Consider the following 18061-nt stretch of genomic DNA (forward strand, 5'->3'; position numbering starts at 1 on the left):
ATCTGTGGAGCTGCAGAGCTGATGTGGCCAATCTATACTCAGCAATAAGCTATACTAACACCAGTTAATGGCAGCAGCACTACCTAGCATTTCCTAACGAGCGACCCTTTGAATGTCACACTGGCTAGAGTTGTTTGCTACAGTTACATTAGGATAGTGCTCTACATAAGCACATATAGGAGGCTGGAATGAAGAGCGAACAGTTAAGGGAAAAGTGTAACTGCAGTAACTGTCTTTTTAAAAAAAAAAAAAAGAAAATTTTCACATGCAAATATTACAACTTGTTTCTAACCACATCTCAGTCATGCCAGTATGTGGAATCTATATATATTTACATTGCTTATAGTATGCTGAATGCAATTCAGGAAGCAAAGAGTCTTAGAGCAAAGGAGTTGGAGTTTATTACTTCCTCATGGTTTTCTAACCATCTGTGCTAAGTTTCACACTACATGTTAAACTGTGCTTTGTAGCTCTAGTCATTTTGACTCAAAATTCAGCGGCGCTTACTGAAATGTTCCAGTTGTACAAGGAACTTTCATCAGTCATAAGGCAAACCATGTACTGGGCTAAAAGTTCTATTGCACTCACCTTGAAGTATCTGTAGCGAGGGTGGTATGCACCATTTTGGTATTTTAAATGTGCATTTTAAGTTAAATGAATTTTCTGCCTGTTCCACAACCACTAACACACAAAGTGCTTGTTTGAAGTCATGTGTTAGTCATTTTCTAAGAAAAGTCAACTTTTAGGTCTCTGTTTCCTTTGCAGTCTCAAACTGAAGATGGGATTGTGGGATTTCCTGCTGTGAGCAAATTTCTCATTGCAGAGAGAGCAGAGTAAGGATCCGCATGCTCTCTGCTGGCCTGACTAAGAACACACCCACCTGCTAGGGCTTCAAGAAGGGGGAAAGGTGATCTGTCCTTTCTCTTCCTCCCAATGATATAATCAGGATAGAGAAAGCAGAGACAAGGAGAGGTGCAGAGGAAGGAAGAAAGAATGAGGGATGAAGTCTCTTCCTCTTTTTAGGGAGTTTCAAAATCCTAAAGCTAATTCTATCTCTAAATCAGACCAGCTTTTTCAGCAATGGTTCACTGAACAACTGTCTGCACCAGTGTCTGTCAGATCCCAAGATAGCATCTGCTGCACCATGAATCATATGGCATGATAGAAAGTGACTGGAATTGTCAAAGTATCATCCTCGCCACTATCATTTAATATGAAGAGGACCCTTATTCTGTGACAGAGGCCTATTCTACTTATGTTATCGCTACATTGCAAGTTAATTATAAAAGTACAAAATTATAAAACAGACAATTTAGCAGGTAACAGTGCACAAATCCACTGTACAAAGTCATCCTAAATCTGTAAAGAAATCTTTTACTAGTCTTAATCATTTTCCAATTTTACCCTCTCTGGATGATGAGGAATAATTTTGCATAGCTTTTCTTAATGCCCATGTAAAAATACCTAACACAGAGCACAGGGGTATTTTTACGTGTAAGGTGTTGCTGCATAAACCTCATATATATTTTACACTTCTCAGTGGCAGAAAACGCCTAAGCTATTTTCTGCATATAGCACCCAGCTTTCATCAGCCAGCTCTCTGGATACATGTGAGGTATAACAATGTTCTTGGTCATGTTCATCATCTCCAGTCTTCAAAGGTAGGTGTTAAAAATCTGCTGTCATTCAGCATTTCATCTTGGCTTAGCATATCCTGAAAGTAAACCGTATGAAGACAAGTCAGAAGTATGTTCAGTTAGATGTGTATAGCAATGGCAAAGCAATCCAACTGTAATTAGATCTGATTCATTACAGCAGGAATTTACCATCTTGATGTAGCTGATTTGATGATATAAATATTTAAGGAATTACAGGTCACCTGATTATATGTAACACAGTGGGATGATCAGCATCAATGAATCTCACAGATGGGTGACATAGTGAATAAATACTTTCACATTACATGACCATAAATCAGCTGCACCAATGCAGCCATTAATTGTACACATTATGTGATCTATGTATTGGATACAGAATCAAATCCATACTGCTTCAGTCAAGTGAACTCTAAGGGAGCAGGGACAGCAATTACTTGCAAAATGTTGGAGTTACTTACTTTCAATTGGTTTTTATCAGATATAGACACTAATTTACTGTGGGCAAAGGTCACCCCTTTTCAGAGGGTGAGCAGAATCAGTGGAGACTATGCACCACTTAAGTTCAATTTAGGCCATCCACTATGAATAGAGGATTGACAACTTATTTCAAAATAAAGATTTTTGAAGTATGGAAATAAGAAGGCTGTAAATAAGGAGTCTATAACGTGAACACTTACTCTAGAGCATTGCAGGTCCTTTAACTTTCACTGCATTCTAGCAGGATAAGTTTGACTTTACAGCAAGTATAAATTGGTACATACCGTGAGGTTGCTTATGCCTTGAGAGAGCACCCCTATTTGCATTACTGTTCCTTCTGAATGTTCCATCTGTAAAATCAGTCAGTAACTATATCAAATCAGACAGCAACTACAATTTTATTCAGAGCATGCATGTATGTAGTGCATGCATCTTTTGGAGGTGATTCTGTCTTGAGAAAAACAAAATCTCAACATAATGAATTACTAATCTTGGAAATGTGCTAACAATTCGTTCTCAAAGTTATATGGAAATAAATATACATATTGTACATAACACCACAGAAAACAAGAGGAAAAATACTCATATGCCAGCATAATGCAGCGAAAATGAGGTTATGATAGGAAGATCAATTTCTGATGAGAAAAGGCATTCCTTAATCCTTTAGTAAAAATATTACACGCACTAGCAAATTTAAGAATTTATCAGTTTGCTCTCATGAATTTTAGTGCTGTGTGTTACAGTAATATTTTTCAGAAGTCAAAAGCATTCAAGATGCATTCAATAACGCATGTGATACATTCCTACTAGACAGGCAATACAAGTACTCTTCATGCTCTTACTGATTTTAAAAAGAGAGATAATTTGTTTCAGCACATCCGGTGGCCTAAAATGTAAAGGGGGTTCTGTAGTAGTTCATTAAGAGTATTAATTTTTCACTGTACAAAGATGTGAATGTACTGTGTTCACTTCCAGGTCATTTTTTCAGCTGGAATGTCATCAATTTTTTTAATATACAAAATATTTTGTATAACAGTTGCACAGTTATATTTAGTAATTTAAAATGGGGTCAGGAATGGTGGAATATTAACGTTAAATCAAATCCATACTGCTTCAGTAAAGTGAACTCTACGGGAGCAGGGGCAGCAGTTGCTTACAAAATATTGGAGTTACTTATTTTCAATTTTTCAATTGGTTCTTATCAGATATAGACACTAATTTACTGTGGGTGAAAGTCACCCCTGTTCAGAGCAGAATCAGTGGAGACTATGCACTACTTAGATGCTGCTTTTACCTTGTAACTGGACACTTCCTTTCAGTAAACATGTCAAAGCATCAAACTACAGTACATTCACTACAGGTACTGACAGCGTTCAACTCTATTAGGATTTGGTCCTCTCTTATTTCCTTAACATAAATAAGATTAACAATACTATTTTACTTTGTAAACACTAACACAGGAGCCACTATATATGAAATATATCACCCTTTTATCGCTAAAACACATGCTAAAACATTTTTGTTAACGGGGTCCTCTAAATAACACAGTGCAAACTTGCACAAGAAAAGACAGTGGTTAGGTAATGAGTTACTTTACAGATGAGCACAAATGATGCGTTAGGTGTAGTAAACCATGCAAATGAAAAATGAATTGTCATCAATTTTGTGATCATTCTCTTATCTGGTTTCTCACTTAAAATTATTTAATCTGGCTTCTCTCTGGAACAGTCTGAGCTAGTGTAAATTGTCATAGTTCTACGGAAGTCACTGGAGCTATGATAATTTACACCAGCAGAGGATATGCCCATGTCTGGCTCTTGTACACTACAGAAGCTCACACAAGCTCCAACAGCTCCCTTTTTCAGGGTTTGCAGTACTTTACAGACTTTGGCAGGAAGGAGGCTGGATAGAGGTTTTTATGGAAACCTCCTGTTTTTGTGTGTGTAAACTAAATTCCATTACAGAGAGAAAGTGATCACTACATATGTAAAAACAATGGAATTATTCAAAGTATTCTTTTATTGTCTAATTGATAATGTTCATGTGTTTATATGCTTAAGCATAATTATTTCATAGAGTATGTAATACATTTACGTGGTGCAAACGATGCACTCTTCAGTTAACGTCTTAAAATATACAATCCAGTTGTACTTTTATGAGAATAAAATATAAATTGATACCTCTGTACAAATTGATCTGAATAAGATTTTATTACATTACAAACCACTTATAAAGATAAAATTTCTCTGTGCAGTACTCATGGATTATGTAATTAAAAGTACAAAAAATATTTTTCTACTATAATCCCAAATTTAACAGTCCAATATGTTAACTTTCATAGTGTAAAGGTTTGATGTACCTGAAAAAGGGCTTGAAGATGGATGGGTTTACGCTTACAAAGATAAAAATATTATTCATCTGACATTCTCAGTATAAAAGTGTCCACAGCCCAAATGTACGTTTTCAATGAGTTCATGCTGATGTAGCAGAGATTTTGTTATATGGTAACAAAAGGTTATTGGCAAGCTTTGGAATGCATGTAGAGGATGAGAGATGAGAATGACATCAATCTATTTGTCCCACCTGATCCAGTTTGTCCAATTCCCTATCAGTGAGTTGATTAAGTCCTTTGTATCCACCATAGCTCTTCTGAGTACCATTAGTTGCACCTGGACTTGTGTCCATAGGACAAATGTAATCTGTAGATTCATCAAATTTCTTTTTTCGTAGGTTTCCAAAATGTGAAAATCCAAGTTTCTTTGGCTAAAATAATGAAATATAAAGTTTTACACAAGAGAACCAATTTGTCTAACATGTACAAAATTGTAACTTCAAACTAGATTTTACATGCCAACAATGCGCTAATCTTGACTGAAGTCTACAAACTAGAAAAATACAGTTTTAATCATCTGTTGTATATTTCTTACTAAAGGATATAATACAGAATACTGCTGAGATTAACAACACTTAATTATCTTTGCTAGCTATACTACAGTACATTTACTAGGATAATTATGGATTCTCACAGTTAAACTTGTCAAAATAAATCAACAAGTGTGTGTGTTGTGATAGTGTTTTTTTTTTTTTTAAATCATGGTTTTCTGTATATTTGCTAATTCACAAAAGGTCTCCCCCGTCATTGGTGTGATTAAGTAGGGTTTGACCATAGCTCAGATTAACATGATATTTTCAATTGGCACCTGGGTGACTAGTTAAGTCAATTGTACTAGTTATGTAATTTTAAGCAATAGTTCAACTATTTCATTTGGACAATTCATGTGTCTAAAGTTATGCAGGTGCTTAAGTACTTCGCTGAGTCAAGGCCACAGGTGTGGGCTTCAGTAATCTGAACAAGGATGGTCTTAAGCGCTTTCTTAAACTGAGGTCACAGGTAGCAAGCATAGCACTTACCTGTCTGAGAGAGACCCCATTGAAATCAATAGACTGTTTACAAAAATGAAGTCACTTGTGCATAGGTATCCACAAGATCAGGTCTACAAACAGCCCTTGCTCTATTTTTGGCTACAGTTAGAGCTGATGTATATGTTCTGCAAATCCTAACACTGTATTAGGCCATTGGGAAAAGCGCAGATTTAACAGACGTATACTTGGCATCAAACATACTGTAGGAACTCAAAAGAAGAGGATTTTTAATTTTCAACGCTATTCAATTCAGAATAATTTTTATGAAACTTGGTTAAATATTTGTTAAAACTGGGAACAGTTAATGATAAAAATGAACAATATTTTGTTTTGGATTGTGTTTCCTTTGAATAAAAGGTTATAATATTGCATGTTTATTTCTTTAGTAAATCATGATGAATTTGTGCTGAATGCTATGTATTAAGAATAACTAAAATGTAACCATAGTGGGAACTGGCCTCCCCCACTTCCCAGAGTTGGCCCCTTAGTCTGTAAGAAAAGCAAACTGAATTCACACAGTGGCATACCCGAACTTTAGCAGTGGTGGTCAGAGGTGTGTAAGCTGTAGATTCCATTATTTCTCTTTTTTCTTGTTGTGCTTCTGGCCCAATTAACACATTAAAGTTAGTGGTCAGGTGGCGTCTCAGGAGGGTCTTTTGAGGTGGAATGTTAAGAAGCATTGCCAGTGTGTCACCATTAAAGCGAGGTTCAAGAATCTATTACGAACAACACAAAAATTATGCTTTATGTAGACAAACCTCTACAACATACATATATACAAACATATTTAAAAAAGTAGGTCATCCTATAATGCTGATTAAAATAATCTCTATGTTCTTAATTACGTTTCTGTCAGACACTATCAGACAAATAAATAAAAGCCTCACTCATTCTCGAGTAACTACTGTAAGTGACAGGAGTCAACTGAAAAAACTTTCCAAATGCCTTTAACTAAACAATATTATGTCAGTATTTGCAGTGGTCCTTACATATAGAGAAGATAGGAAGTACTTGCACAGAAAGCAAAACAAAAACTAAAACATTTGTAAAGGCAACCCACTGCACTCAAAGTGCCCTTAGTGTAGATGTACCCTTAAGTAAAATGTATTTTAGAAACCCACAGCCGTGGTGTGGACATTCAGGATCAGCCTAGAGCGCAGGCTGGGTTGGGTTTACGAGCCTGAGGTACGCTGCTGGTTCTAACACCGTAGCACAAGCCCAAGCCCAAGCCCAAGCCTGGAGACCCAGGCTCTGAGATTTGCTGCTGTGAGTTTTAAAACAGTGTAGATGTACCCTAGCTGCTTGTCATCTTAACTCCCAAGTCTAAACAATTCCTGGTTATTGGCAAAGGTGCCACAGCTCAGTGACCCAGGGCACTTCTTTTTCTGTGACCAGCCTCTGGCTCACAAGTTAATTTTATTTCTTTGAACAGTTCTGGTGATGTTTTATCAATAAAGTAATTTCCACTGTATAATTTCTTTTCTGTAGCCAGCACCTTCCACAGTTCTGGACATCTGGGCTGCTCCCTCCTCTGAAACTCAGAGATGCATAAAAGACTTGGCACTACCCCTTCTGGCTACACCCCCTTTGCGGCAACATGTGAATGCTGGTTCTGGTGCTGCCACCTATTTTCCTCTTTTCAAGATTTTTCCCTCCCTAGCCTCTCATATCCCTGGGTTGGTTTACAGTCAGGTGACTTAACTCACCCTGAGCTCCGCTACCATGCCTCTCTGCTGGCTCCTCTGCACTGCTCCGATGTGGCAGAGCAGCCCAAAAAGCAGAGGGCAAAATCTAACTGACGCCCCATCTGTGAGAGAGCCTTCCTGGGCTTGGAAGACAGTGAACTGTACCCAGCCTTCTGCCCTGAACTCTGTTAGGTCCTGGGGCTATGAGTCGAAGAGGGATGTGCGAGTGACTTCAACATGGAAAAAACAGACCAGGAGTCTCTGAACAGAGCAGGGAGAGGCTCTAATGATGACGACAATGCCAGTCAGTCAACTCAGGATGCAAGTCCCAATGGGCGACTTGTGGGGGCCACAAATCTCTTCTCCTTCTTCCTTCTCTTCTCTCCCTCCCCCGCCCCCGCAAGTCTTAAAGTGGGTCCTGAGTGCCCTGGGAAAAGAAATCAGGCTCAAACTATACCCTCCTTCCTAATTTGACCAGGAGGCCTCTAGTGTTATAGTCCCCTCCCCCTGCCCTGGAGGAATGGACTCAGCCAGGGAGGGCTCTAGGGGTACATCTATGCAGTGAAACTCCCCCCAAAGCAGCAAATCTCAGAGTCTGGTTCAACTAACTTGGGCTTGAGGAGCTCACACTGGGCTAAAAATAGCTGTATACTTGCTCTGGCACCCAGTGTAGGGGGGAGGGTGTTAGAGCCTGGACTCCAGCCCAAGCCCGAACACCTAGATGGTTGTTGTGAACCCCAATCAGTTGACATGGTCTCTGAGACTCACTGCCACAGGGTTTTGAACTCAGAGTTCTCTAGGTCCTAGGGACAGCTGACTGCCAAAGGTCTCACCCAATAGAGCATCTGTGCTCTCAACGCATACAAATACATAAAGGGGAAAAAAGCACACAAGATTCATCAGGTCCTCTGACCTTTTCTCTCTCCTGTGCCTCCAACAACCCTGTAACAAAATCTGCTCCAGAACGAGATCTCTCATCTTTTAGATATGGGAGGAAGAGAACACTTCTTCAGAAGAAAGATTCTTAGGGTTCTACTCCATCTTCTTCAAAAATGCAAGGGGGAATCCAAACCATATTGACCTCAAAAGGCTCAAGTGGATGGAGAGCCTGGCCTCTACTGTGTTATCCCTGTCCCAGGGGATATTCTGACTTCAGGGGATCTGGCAGGTGCATACCTCCGAAGTTCCTATCAGACCTTGTCCCCACAGATGTCTAAGGTTCTCTTACAGCAGGAAGCATTATCAGTACTGGATGCTTCCATTTGGCCTGTCCTCTGACACCAGGGTCTTTACAAAGCTGTTCGTGGTAATGCTAGCCAGGCTCAGGTTAAAGGGTATACACCTGTGTCCCCTTCCTGGACAGCTTGATCGGAGCTCCATCCCAGGTGCATAGGTTTGTTATCAAGATCAAGAAAAGCTCCTTGACCTAGTCTACCAAAGCAGCTCATCTAGAAGTAGCTACAGAGCCCTCAATAACAAAGATTTACCCACCTCTAAAAAAATTCCAAATATTCAGGACCTTCTCACATTGTTCCAGAGCTGCAAGAGGCCTACCATAGCACTGGACCTTCAACAACTAGGCCTCCTAGGGCTGTGCACAGGGAATCACTCCATGGGCATAATCACACATCAGGCATCTTCAAGGCTTCATCTTAAAGGTGTGGGCCACTCCCCAGAACACATGAAGGATTGCTGCTGGTGCTCAGCTCCTTAAAGTAGTGGTTAGCCCAGGGCAATATCTGCAATGCTATGGCCATGTGTCTTCCAGATCCTATGGTTCTCATAACTGAGGAGCACACTTAAAGCAGCTGGAGCTCGGAGGAAAGGGCTCACAGCATAAACCACCTAAGGCTAAGAGCAGTCAAGCTGTAGCTCAGATGGTTCCAATCCAGTGTAGAGGAGAAACATGTTCTGATTCAGTCAGACAACACAACTATAGTCGTGTATGTGAACAACCAAAGTGAAACAAGGAGCCCTGACAAGTCATCTCTTCAAACCACTGATGTCAATACCAGCATTCTATTTCTCAATCAAAACTTGCTTTCTGCTAGCCATCACATCTGCCAGATGAGCATCTGAGCTGGCAGCCTTATCTATGTAGGAGCTTTACTGTGTGTTACACAAGGATAAGTCAGTGTGACTCCTGACTCTTTTATTCCTAAACTGAACCCTTCCTTTCACACTTCCCAAGAGCTGGTCCATCCTTCACTGTCCACAGAGAAGAGGTGTGACACCTTAGATGTCAGAAAAGCTCTGAAAATCTACCCCAAACATAAAGAATCCATGAGAAGATGGGCCAGCCTATTTTTTAAGTGGAAAAGGGGCCTGGAGCTTTCAAGTCCTCCATTGCATTGTGGAGGCACACAAGGCATTCAAAATTCTGTTCCTGAAAGGGGTCAGGGCACACTCCATGAGATCCTTGGCAACCTCAGGAGCAAAAAGAAATGCAGCCATCCTGGAACTTTGCAAGGAAGCCACCTGGCTCAACAGCTACTACCTTTATTATCAAGCACTGTAATGTGTCCTTCCTGTCATCTGCAGAGGCTTCCTTTGGCAGAAAGGTGCTGCAGGAAGTGGCCCAGAAATAATATTGCCCTTTGAGCAAATCTTGTAAATGGAGAGGGATTCCTTTCTCCTCCCCACCCACTCTTCTTTTTGACCTTTTCTATAATTCTCCCTGTTCACTGCTCACTACTTTCCAAATGTCCAGAACTGTGGAGGATGCTGGGCTGCAGAATGGGAAAAACATTTCTTATTGGTGATTTCCCTTTTGCTAGTAGCATCTCCCATAATTCTACCCACCTTGAATGGCTTATGAGCGAAAAGGTCAGATGTTGAGCGGAACCTTTACTATGTGACTGTTTTTTGGTCCACTGTACATAGCTGGTCTGCTTACTCTGGAGTTACTCATATTGTTATACAAGTATTTCTAGTGTTGGAATAACTCCTTTGGTGGCAAGCAGCAGCAGAGGGTGGCAAGCAGCAGCAGAGGGTGGCATGGCCAGAGCATGCAGCACCATCAAGATTAATTCCCCTGTGAGAGCTGCAGAGAGGAGGGGAGCAGCCCAGACATTCAGAATTGTGGGAGATGCTGCTAGTAGAAAGGAAATTATTAAGAAATTTTCTGTTTCATGCACTCCCCATTAGTTCGGAAGACAACGTGACATCATTTTGCTTTTTAGATTTCTAATATTTCTTTTTTCTTTACATTTCTTATGCTGTAAAAATTAATTTACATAAAACAGACTCAGTAGTTTTAAGAAGGTTGATCAGTGAGCATACAACAACAGATTACTAGAATTAAGATATAGCCTCTTTCTGTTTTATACTTGGAAATTAAACAGAAAATGCATTTCCAAATTACCTTACCTACTTAACTACTGTAGCTAAGTTAATATACAAAAAAAAAAAAAAAGGAATAAAACTATGAACCCGTTCTCACAATGAGGCCACCATGAACTCCACTTCCTCGAAGGTTTGGTGCATATTCTGCCAGATCTACTGATCTAAGCCATTCCATCACTCTGTGATTGGACCACTGCACTACTTCAGAAGGTGAAATATTATTCTGTAAATAACCACAAAAAGACAATATACTACTCTTTACACAGATAAGTTTAGTTTATATACATATATGCACACACAATTCAGATAAGAAAATACAGTTCAATACTTGAAAAAGGCTGAGCCTCAGCTAATGAGTTTACCTTTCATGCCTGCCTAGTTATCAGTTACTATTAAGGCATTCCTCCTCCCTAACAATCAGTATTTCCTAAATTCTGAGGTAATCTGTTTTGCTCTGAGCATCTTGTGCAGCTCTCAGAAGACTTGGAGAATCTGGACCGGCTGGTGAAATGGAAAGTACATTCTATTACAGATGGAACCCTAAGAACTACTGCTTCATATAAAAGACAATATGCAGAGAATATTTATGCTGCAAAAAATATTGAAATAATAATAATAATTATTAAGGTTTCCATCACTGTATTATCTAGGTACTTAATACAGAGACTAAGAGAAGAACTGACGCTTGCTGGAGAAAGGCTAATTTAGCTTATGTGCTGTTGGGAGTACTGCTTGAGAAATCAGAGTTGAGTAAATAATAAAAAAAATTCCAGTGACTTCACTCAAAAATGTTATTAAATTCTAACATAGTTGTGAATGATTTGCCAAACTTTACAGACTGGGAGAACAATGGGAAAAAAGTGGTTGAATAATTAAAAATAAATGTAAGATTCACTGAATATTTTATTTAACCAGCTCTGGGACTTACAGATGGCATATACTTATTGCCATCGTAGTCCATTTCACTTTCAGTGCAGAGTTGGTCCCAATGTGTGACCAAACAATGGGACTTCCACCTTATCCCACGGGAAACTGTTCTACAGCCAGTGTTGAGAGATCTCACACTTCAGAACTTCTTCTGGATATTTAGCCAAAATTGTCCCTTTCTCAATACATCCATTTCTTCCAGTTACACCACCTGTGCCAACCTACTTAATGCCACCTGGCTCCCTTCCACATGGGAACACAGAGGGGAACCTGCTTCCTTGGGTTTGGGCTGGTGACATGGGAGAGGATAAGCAGTAACTTTCACCATTTTCTTCCTCTGGGATGTGGAACTTCCCTGAGGAGACTCCAGAGGCAGGTATATTATACTGTTAATTTTCTTTCACGTTCACCTTTGACTAGCGTGGGATAAACAAGCACTAGTTCAGTGACACTAGACTCATAACACACAAATTTCTTCTTTACCTCATCAACTGGCCTCCTACGTAGACAATGGGGGTTGAATTGGTTGACACGCAGCACGTGAATGGCACATTTAATACTGAGATGATGCAGCTGGCTGGTGACTTTCAGAAAGAGAAGGTCATTCTGAAAGAGGAAAAGCCTGGGTAAAAGTAGAGTAGAATACCACAGCACAATGAGATTCCCCTCCCCCCCCCCCCAACAATAAATGTTGTGACATTTTATGTATCAAAGAAATCCAGGTTAGATTAATAGTATGCATTCCTGTTAGAAAAAACAATTGAATCTTAATAAAATTAATGTAGAATCTAGAAGACTATTGGTCTATTAAGTAGAAACATGAGATGGAATGGTTTCAGAGTAGCAGCCGTGTTAGTCTGTATCCGCAAAAAGAACAGGAGTACTTGTGGCACCTTAGAGACTAACAAATTTATTTGAGCATAAGCTTTCGTGGGCTACAGACCACTTCTTCGGATGCATAGAATGGAACATACAGCAAGAAGATATTTCTACATCCAGAGAACATGAAAAGGTGGAAGTAGCCATACCAACTGTAAGAGGCCAATCAATTGAGGTGAGCTATCATCAGGAGGAAAAAAAAGCTTTTGAAGTGATAATCGAGATGACCCATAGTAGGTGTGAGGTCATCTCGATTATCACTTCAAAAGTTTTTTTTTCTCCTGCTGATGATAGCTCATCTCAATTGAATCCTTTAGATTCTTTTGAATGTGAGCAAAGTCTCAAGACTAAAAGGAATATTGCTGGAAAGTTACCAGTAAAATAGTAGCTAATTCCCCCCTCTTTCCTGAATACAGTAGACTCTGCTTATTAGCAACCCTTGGGTTGATAGCAGAAAGTTGCTATTATGTGGCAGTTGCTAATAAGTGGAAGGCAGGTTTATCAGGCAACAGCTGGGAAAGAAAGCACTGGGCAGGCCTTCCCTGTTTGAAACCCTGCAAACATGCCAGCAGGGAGGGAAGCTGCAGCCCAGATGCAGGGCCCATGGAGCTACTCGGTACCTCTCCCTGCACTCTCCTGGTATCAGGGTTCAACATGTCGAGTGCTTCCTTCCCTGCATGCAGTCCCCTGGCAAGGTGCAGCATGGAGAATGCAGGGAGAGGTACTGTGCAGCTCCAACATCTGGGCTATAGCCCTCTCCCTGCTACTGCTCTGCCCAAGGCCCCTTGCTTCCTGTTTGGGCCCTGTCCACAGGAACGTTTGCTGGGCTGCAGCCCCAGAAGGAAGTACTGGGATGTGCTAAGCATGGCCACAGGCAGGTTTGTGAGGCTGCAACCAGAGACGATATATCCCAGCGCTTCCTTCCCTAGCTGCAGACTCACAAACCTGTGTGCAGGGGGCTCTTTTCTTCCAAAAAAAAGTTGCTAATAAGGAGCATGCTGTTGCTAATATCTGAATCCCATTATCACTGTTGGGATGGGACTGGTTCCTGGCAGTATGTTGCCATTAATCAGAAGTTGCTAATATCAGAATTGTTTTTAAGCAGAATCTACTGTATCTACAAGATGGAGGGTTCAGTAGGGTTACCATACATCCTCTTTTTCCCGGACATGTCCGGCTTTTCGGCACTCAAACCCCTGTCCGGGGGGAATTGCCAAAAAGCTGAACATGTCCGGGAAAATGGCGGCTCTGCTCCTCCCCTGACTCTTCGGCTCTGTTTAAGAGCCGAGCTGCCCGAGCGCTATGGGCTTCAGGCAGCCCACTTGCCTCCGGACCTCAGCCGCTGGCCGGGCACTTTCCCTCCCAGGCTCCGGCGGCGCAGGGTCCGGAGGCATGGGGGCTGCCTCGGCAGCTCTGCTCCTCCCCTGACTTTTCGGCTCTGTTTAAGAGCTGGGCTGCCCGAGCGCTATTGGTTTCGGGCAGCCCCCATGCCTCCGGACCCTGCACCGCCGGAGCCCGGGAGGGGAAGTGCCCGGCTGGGGGCGCAGGGTCTAGAGGCAAGGGGGCTGCCCGAAGCCCAAGCGCTACCGGCTTCACGGTTTGCCGGGCAGCCTCCAGACCCTGCACCCCCGGCTGGGCACTTCCCCTCCCGGGCTCCAGCTGTGCTGGGGAAGCGCCGACCGGGGGCGCAGGGTCTGGGGGCTGCCCGGCAAACCGTGAAGCCGGTAGCGCTCGGGCAGCCCTTTCCGCATGGCTGGGAGTGGGAGGGGCCAGAGTTAGGGCGGGGAAGGGGTGGAGTTGGGGCGGGGGGGGGTGGGGAAATGGGCAGGGCCAGGGCCCGTGGAGGGTCCTCTTTTTTTATTTGCTAGATATGGTAACCCTAGGTTCAGAGTCAGTCTGAATGGAGGGAAAGTGGTTTTATGGTAAGCCATCTTACCACAGTTAAGTACTGCAACATTCTCCCATCAACTCTGGATTCATGAAACTGATCTTTGTACTGAGGTAAGCCAATATCATCAAGCCATCCTGAAAATATAAAAATAGTGGAGAAAACAAATCCAGATTTAGGAAGTCTTTTCAGATCAAGAAACAATCCCTGAAGATGAAATTCCACATCCTCTGCACCTTCATTCATACTCAGGGTCCTCTGACCCTCTTTAGAAACTCATGTGCCACCTATTCTCTTTTTCACTGCCCTTTCAAGGCCTTCTACCCAAAATGGCCCTCCCTTTGTCTGAGAACGGCAGGCAACTCCCACCCAAAACCCACAAATGACATTCCCGAAATGCTTTAGAGGACAGAATATATGACTGAGCATGTGACTTCTACAGGAGCGTTTAGCGACTCCCATACTAGGAATAAAAAATCTAGTTACTCCCACTCAGTCCCCCTCAAGGCGGTTACATTGGAGGGGTTGCTTGATTCCTGGCCTGAGGTATTTTAAGCTGAATTCCAGTTGCCTTTTTCTGAGTCCTAAATTCAGTTATGATTTCCACAGAAATCAAAAAGCAAGCAAGCTGTTAAAAAATAAGGCATATTCATTAGAACTGGCATTCAAGAAAGCCAAAATTTTAAAATATAAATCTCTAAAATATTCTTCCAATGAAATCTTCCAACTGCCATTATGGTACAGTACAATTAGACAATCAATCAATCTTATAATCAGCTGACTTTAACATACATTTCTATGAGAAACTCTCATGCACTGTGTACAAGAAATACTTGAAACATTTTAATTACTTCTCAGTTGAGGTTAAAAAAAACCCAGCCTCTGGTCCCGCAGTTCAACAAGCACTTACGTGTCACCCAGATATGATCTAGTTGTGCAGACTTATCATCCTGTTTTGTATTTATTGATTTAACGGCCAAGACTAATTTCTTCCTGTGCAGAGGATGTTTTATTCCTAGTTCCTGTAATAAAAAAAATAATTATAATAAATAGCTTGTCCTTATGTGGTGTGGTGCCTGTTATCTCAGAACTCATTCATGTGAGAGAGACTGATTTTAGTTTTTGCTACATGCACCTTTTTGAATTAGCTGCTATATTTTGATGCTTGGATCTAAAGGTGACTAATGGACTGATACAATGAAGGACCAGCCATTTACACCTACCTAATAGACAGCAATAATTCCAGATTTCTTACCTTTTCCATGTCCTGAGGTGTTGCTGTTAATAACGTGTGGCCAGAAGTCACCCACTGCCGTGCAAAAATGACGTACTGACCAAGACCAAAGTCCTCAAGCCAGTTACAAACTCTTTCAGTGCTCCACTGAGCAAAGGGGGCATTGTAGTCACTGAAAAGCACAAGTACTGTATGAGGATCACACTAAAGAGAATTAACTGACACTTTAGAAAAGCCTTCTAACCTGGTATGGAGAGGTTAGTGATGCTTTAACAATAGTTTTACTTTAACTAAAGTCACTTTTAAATATATTTTTCCAACTTCTGTTCAAAAAAACAACCCCATACCAGGTAGTAACTTAGGGCCTGATCCTGCAAGGTTCATTAACTTCAGCTGACAACACTGAGAAATGTTAAAAAGATTATAAACAAATTAACTCAATTCATGGACCAACTGCTTATACATGGTTTTAATCTTGTTCATAGAACAGCTAAAAGGTGCATTTCTATCAGGGTCTCTGCCCTGTGGGTAATTACTAATACCTACTGATGTACTACTCTGTTCTCTGGATTGCAGTAAAAAGAATTGACATCTAGTCTTGCAGAACATAAAAAGGTAAATAAATAGACATTGCAATATATAGTATGTTAATTTGAATGTTCTTACATAGATTCAGCTCAACCTACTCTTCAAAAACTCAGAGGAGAGTGGAGAAAGGAGAGAAGTTTCCATCATCCATGTGGACAGAGTTAAGGTGAAATCCTTCACTCCCAGTCAGCCTACAGCTATTCCCAAAGCAGGGAATGAAGAGGAGGACGTCTTGCTACACTTGCTCTTTGTTACAAGAGCAATTATGGCTTCTCAGACTTTCCAACCAGCAGCTGTCATTACCGCCTGTAACTGCAACAGTGCAGACAGGCTCAGCCAGAAAAACCCTTTCTAGTTACAGTGAGATTCATCTGTAGTGAAGTATGATGGGCAATACTTCACCACAGGAGATATGCTCTGTTCACAATACTACCTTTCATGCACTGAAAGTAAGAGAGAGTGATTACCTCTTCTGCCCCTTAGTTTCCTTTGATCTAGATAATCGAGGTCCAGCTGTTGCACGGAGACCACCTCTTCGAAATTCAGCTAAACCTAGATCATCTGCATGGAAATTACCTGACTGAGTTCTTCTTATTCTTTACAGAGAGCAGAACACCAAGTATTAGAGCATGACATACAGCATTTCAATTTCATTCATAAAATGTAAATTAGCCCTCCAGTAATCCCAAAACATTTATACTAAAGCTAGAGAGAAGATATGGAACTCACTGATAATTTCAGCTTTTGTAAGTTCCAAGGAAACTTTAAGATCTGGCTATTACGTTTTTTTTCTGGGACCATTTAATAATCTTTTCTTGAGCAAACTATGAAAGTTACATAGATGGTTAGATAAGGCAGCAAGACCAAATCTTGTGGAAAGCAATGTGCTCTGCAAGTAACACTGCACTCCAGTCCAAACACTGGGACTCAGACTGTCAAATGACTGGTGACCTGAAATAGGCAAGTGTCTGACGGGACAGGGTAAGACTAAACCTGCATTTGCAACTTATGCCTTCAGAAATGGAAGGCTAGTGAAAAAAAATGGTAATTAAAGTTTTTGGCTTCCAACTAATGTATTACATTAAGAAATCAGAGGACTTCTCCTTTGTATTGAATTTCTTCCTATAGCATGTCTGCTCCTTTATAAGTACTGGAATCCATTTTCTCTCAATCTGATGTGTACACATATACCTGCCCATATGGACACTGCAGAGTTGCTGGTTTTCCTTATTGCATTTGACATTTTGTTTTATTACACGTACAGATCTTCTAGGTCTTCTAGAACATGCTGTAAACTGAAAATGTTCTCATCTGAAACATTTTGACAGGACATGGATAAAGAATGAGAAGGTCTTACTTTCCCCAGATTTTCCTGATGCCTTTTGGGCTCTTTTTATTTTCTGGAGACTGTGGACCCGATTCTGTTCCAGAAGAAAGGGGTGAAAGTTCATCTGAAGTTATTGTACCATCCATATTCTCGGTCTCTCCTGAGATTAGAAACAGTAGACAGGTTATTTTTTAAGCTACTTGTTCACAACGTACAAGATATTAATTCAGAAACTATCTGGAAGGCAATGTTTCACAGAAATTAAGCCATAACGGCTTTAAAAATTAATTCATTCACTAACAAATTCCACTATGCAGAAAGTCACAATACACATCAGTCAGACAATTTAGAACAAGTGTGAAGTCTGTGAATCACTGAGCAAAAACATGTATCCCCACTCAGCTTCATCTCTGAAAATCATTTGGATTGATACCATTTATTACAACTCGTTCAAGGAATCCTACTTTGAAAAAGGTCAAATTCTGCTCTCAAGTACACCAGTGCGTTCCCATTAACTTCAGCGGAGCAGAATTTAGCCCTTGTCTGTGGGAAGAACTGAACTTGTGTCACAGTGTTACCACTGATTTAGAAAGTTCCTTAAATAGTAATGACATCAGTCATACAGTAAAT

The 18061-nt window shown here is 40.9% G+C and overlaps 1 protein-coding gene across 10 annotated transcripts in view; it reads right to left on the bottom strand.

Moving 5' to 3' along the window:
- Positions 1–2514: 2514 nt before the first annotated feature.
- Positions 2515–18061, bottom strand: part of PPFIBP2 (PPFIA binding protein 2) — a 189600-nt gene continuing 174053 nt past the window's right edge. For all 10 annotated transcript variants that reach the window (XM_054025787.1, XM_054025784.1, XM_054025792.1 and 7 more), the window contains 9 exons: positions 17462–17591; positions 16572–16700; positions 15538–15688; positions 15193–15304; positions 14331–14419; positions 11999–12121; positions 10686–10811; positions 6086–6274; positions 2515–4898 (listed from right to left, as the gene is read on the bottom strand). In XM_054025787.1, the coding sequence (XP_053881762.1) occupies positions 4701–4898; positions 6086–6274; positions 10686–10811; positions 11999–12121; positions 14331–14419; positions 15193–15304; positions 15538–15688; positions 16572–16700; positions 17462–17591 (1247 nt within the window). In that variant the 3' untranslated portion in view covers positions 2515–4700. The remainder of the gene's footprint in view (positions 4899–6085; positions 6275–10685; positions 10812–11998; positions 12122–14330; positions 14420–15192; positions 15305–15537; positions 15689–16571; positions 16701–17461; positions 17592–18061) is intronic.

Source organism: Malaclemys terrapin, chromosome 4 (assembly GCF_027887155.1).
Source record: "Malaclemys terrapin pileata isolate rMalTer1 chromosome 4, rMalTer1.hap1, whole genome shotgun sequence".
Taxonomy (NCBI): domain Eukaryota; kingdom Metazoa; phylum Chordata; order Testudines; family Emydidae; genus Malaclemys; species Malaclemys terrapin.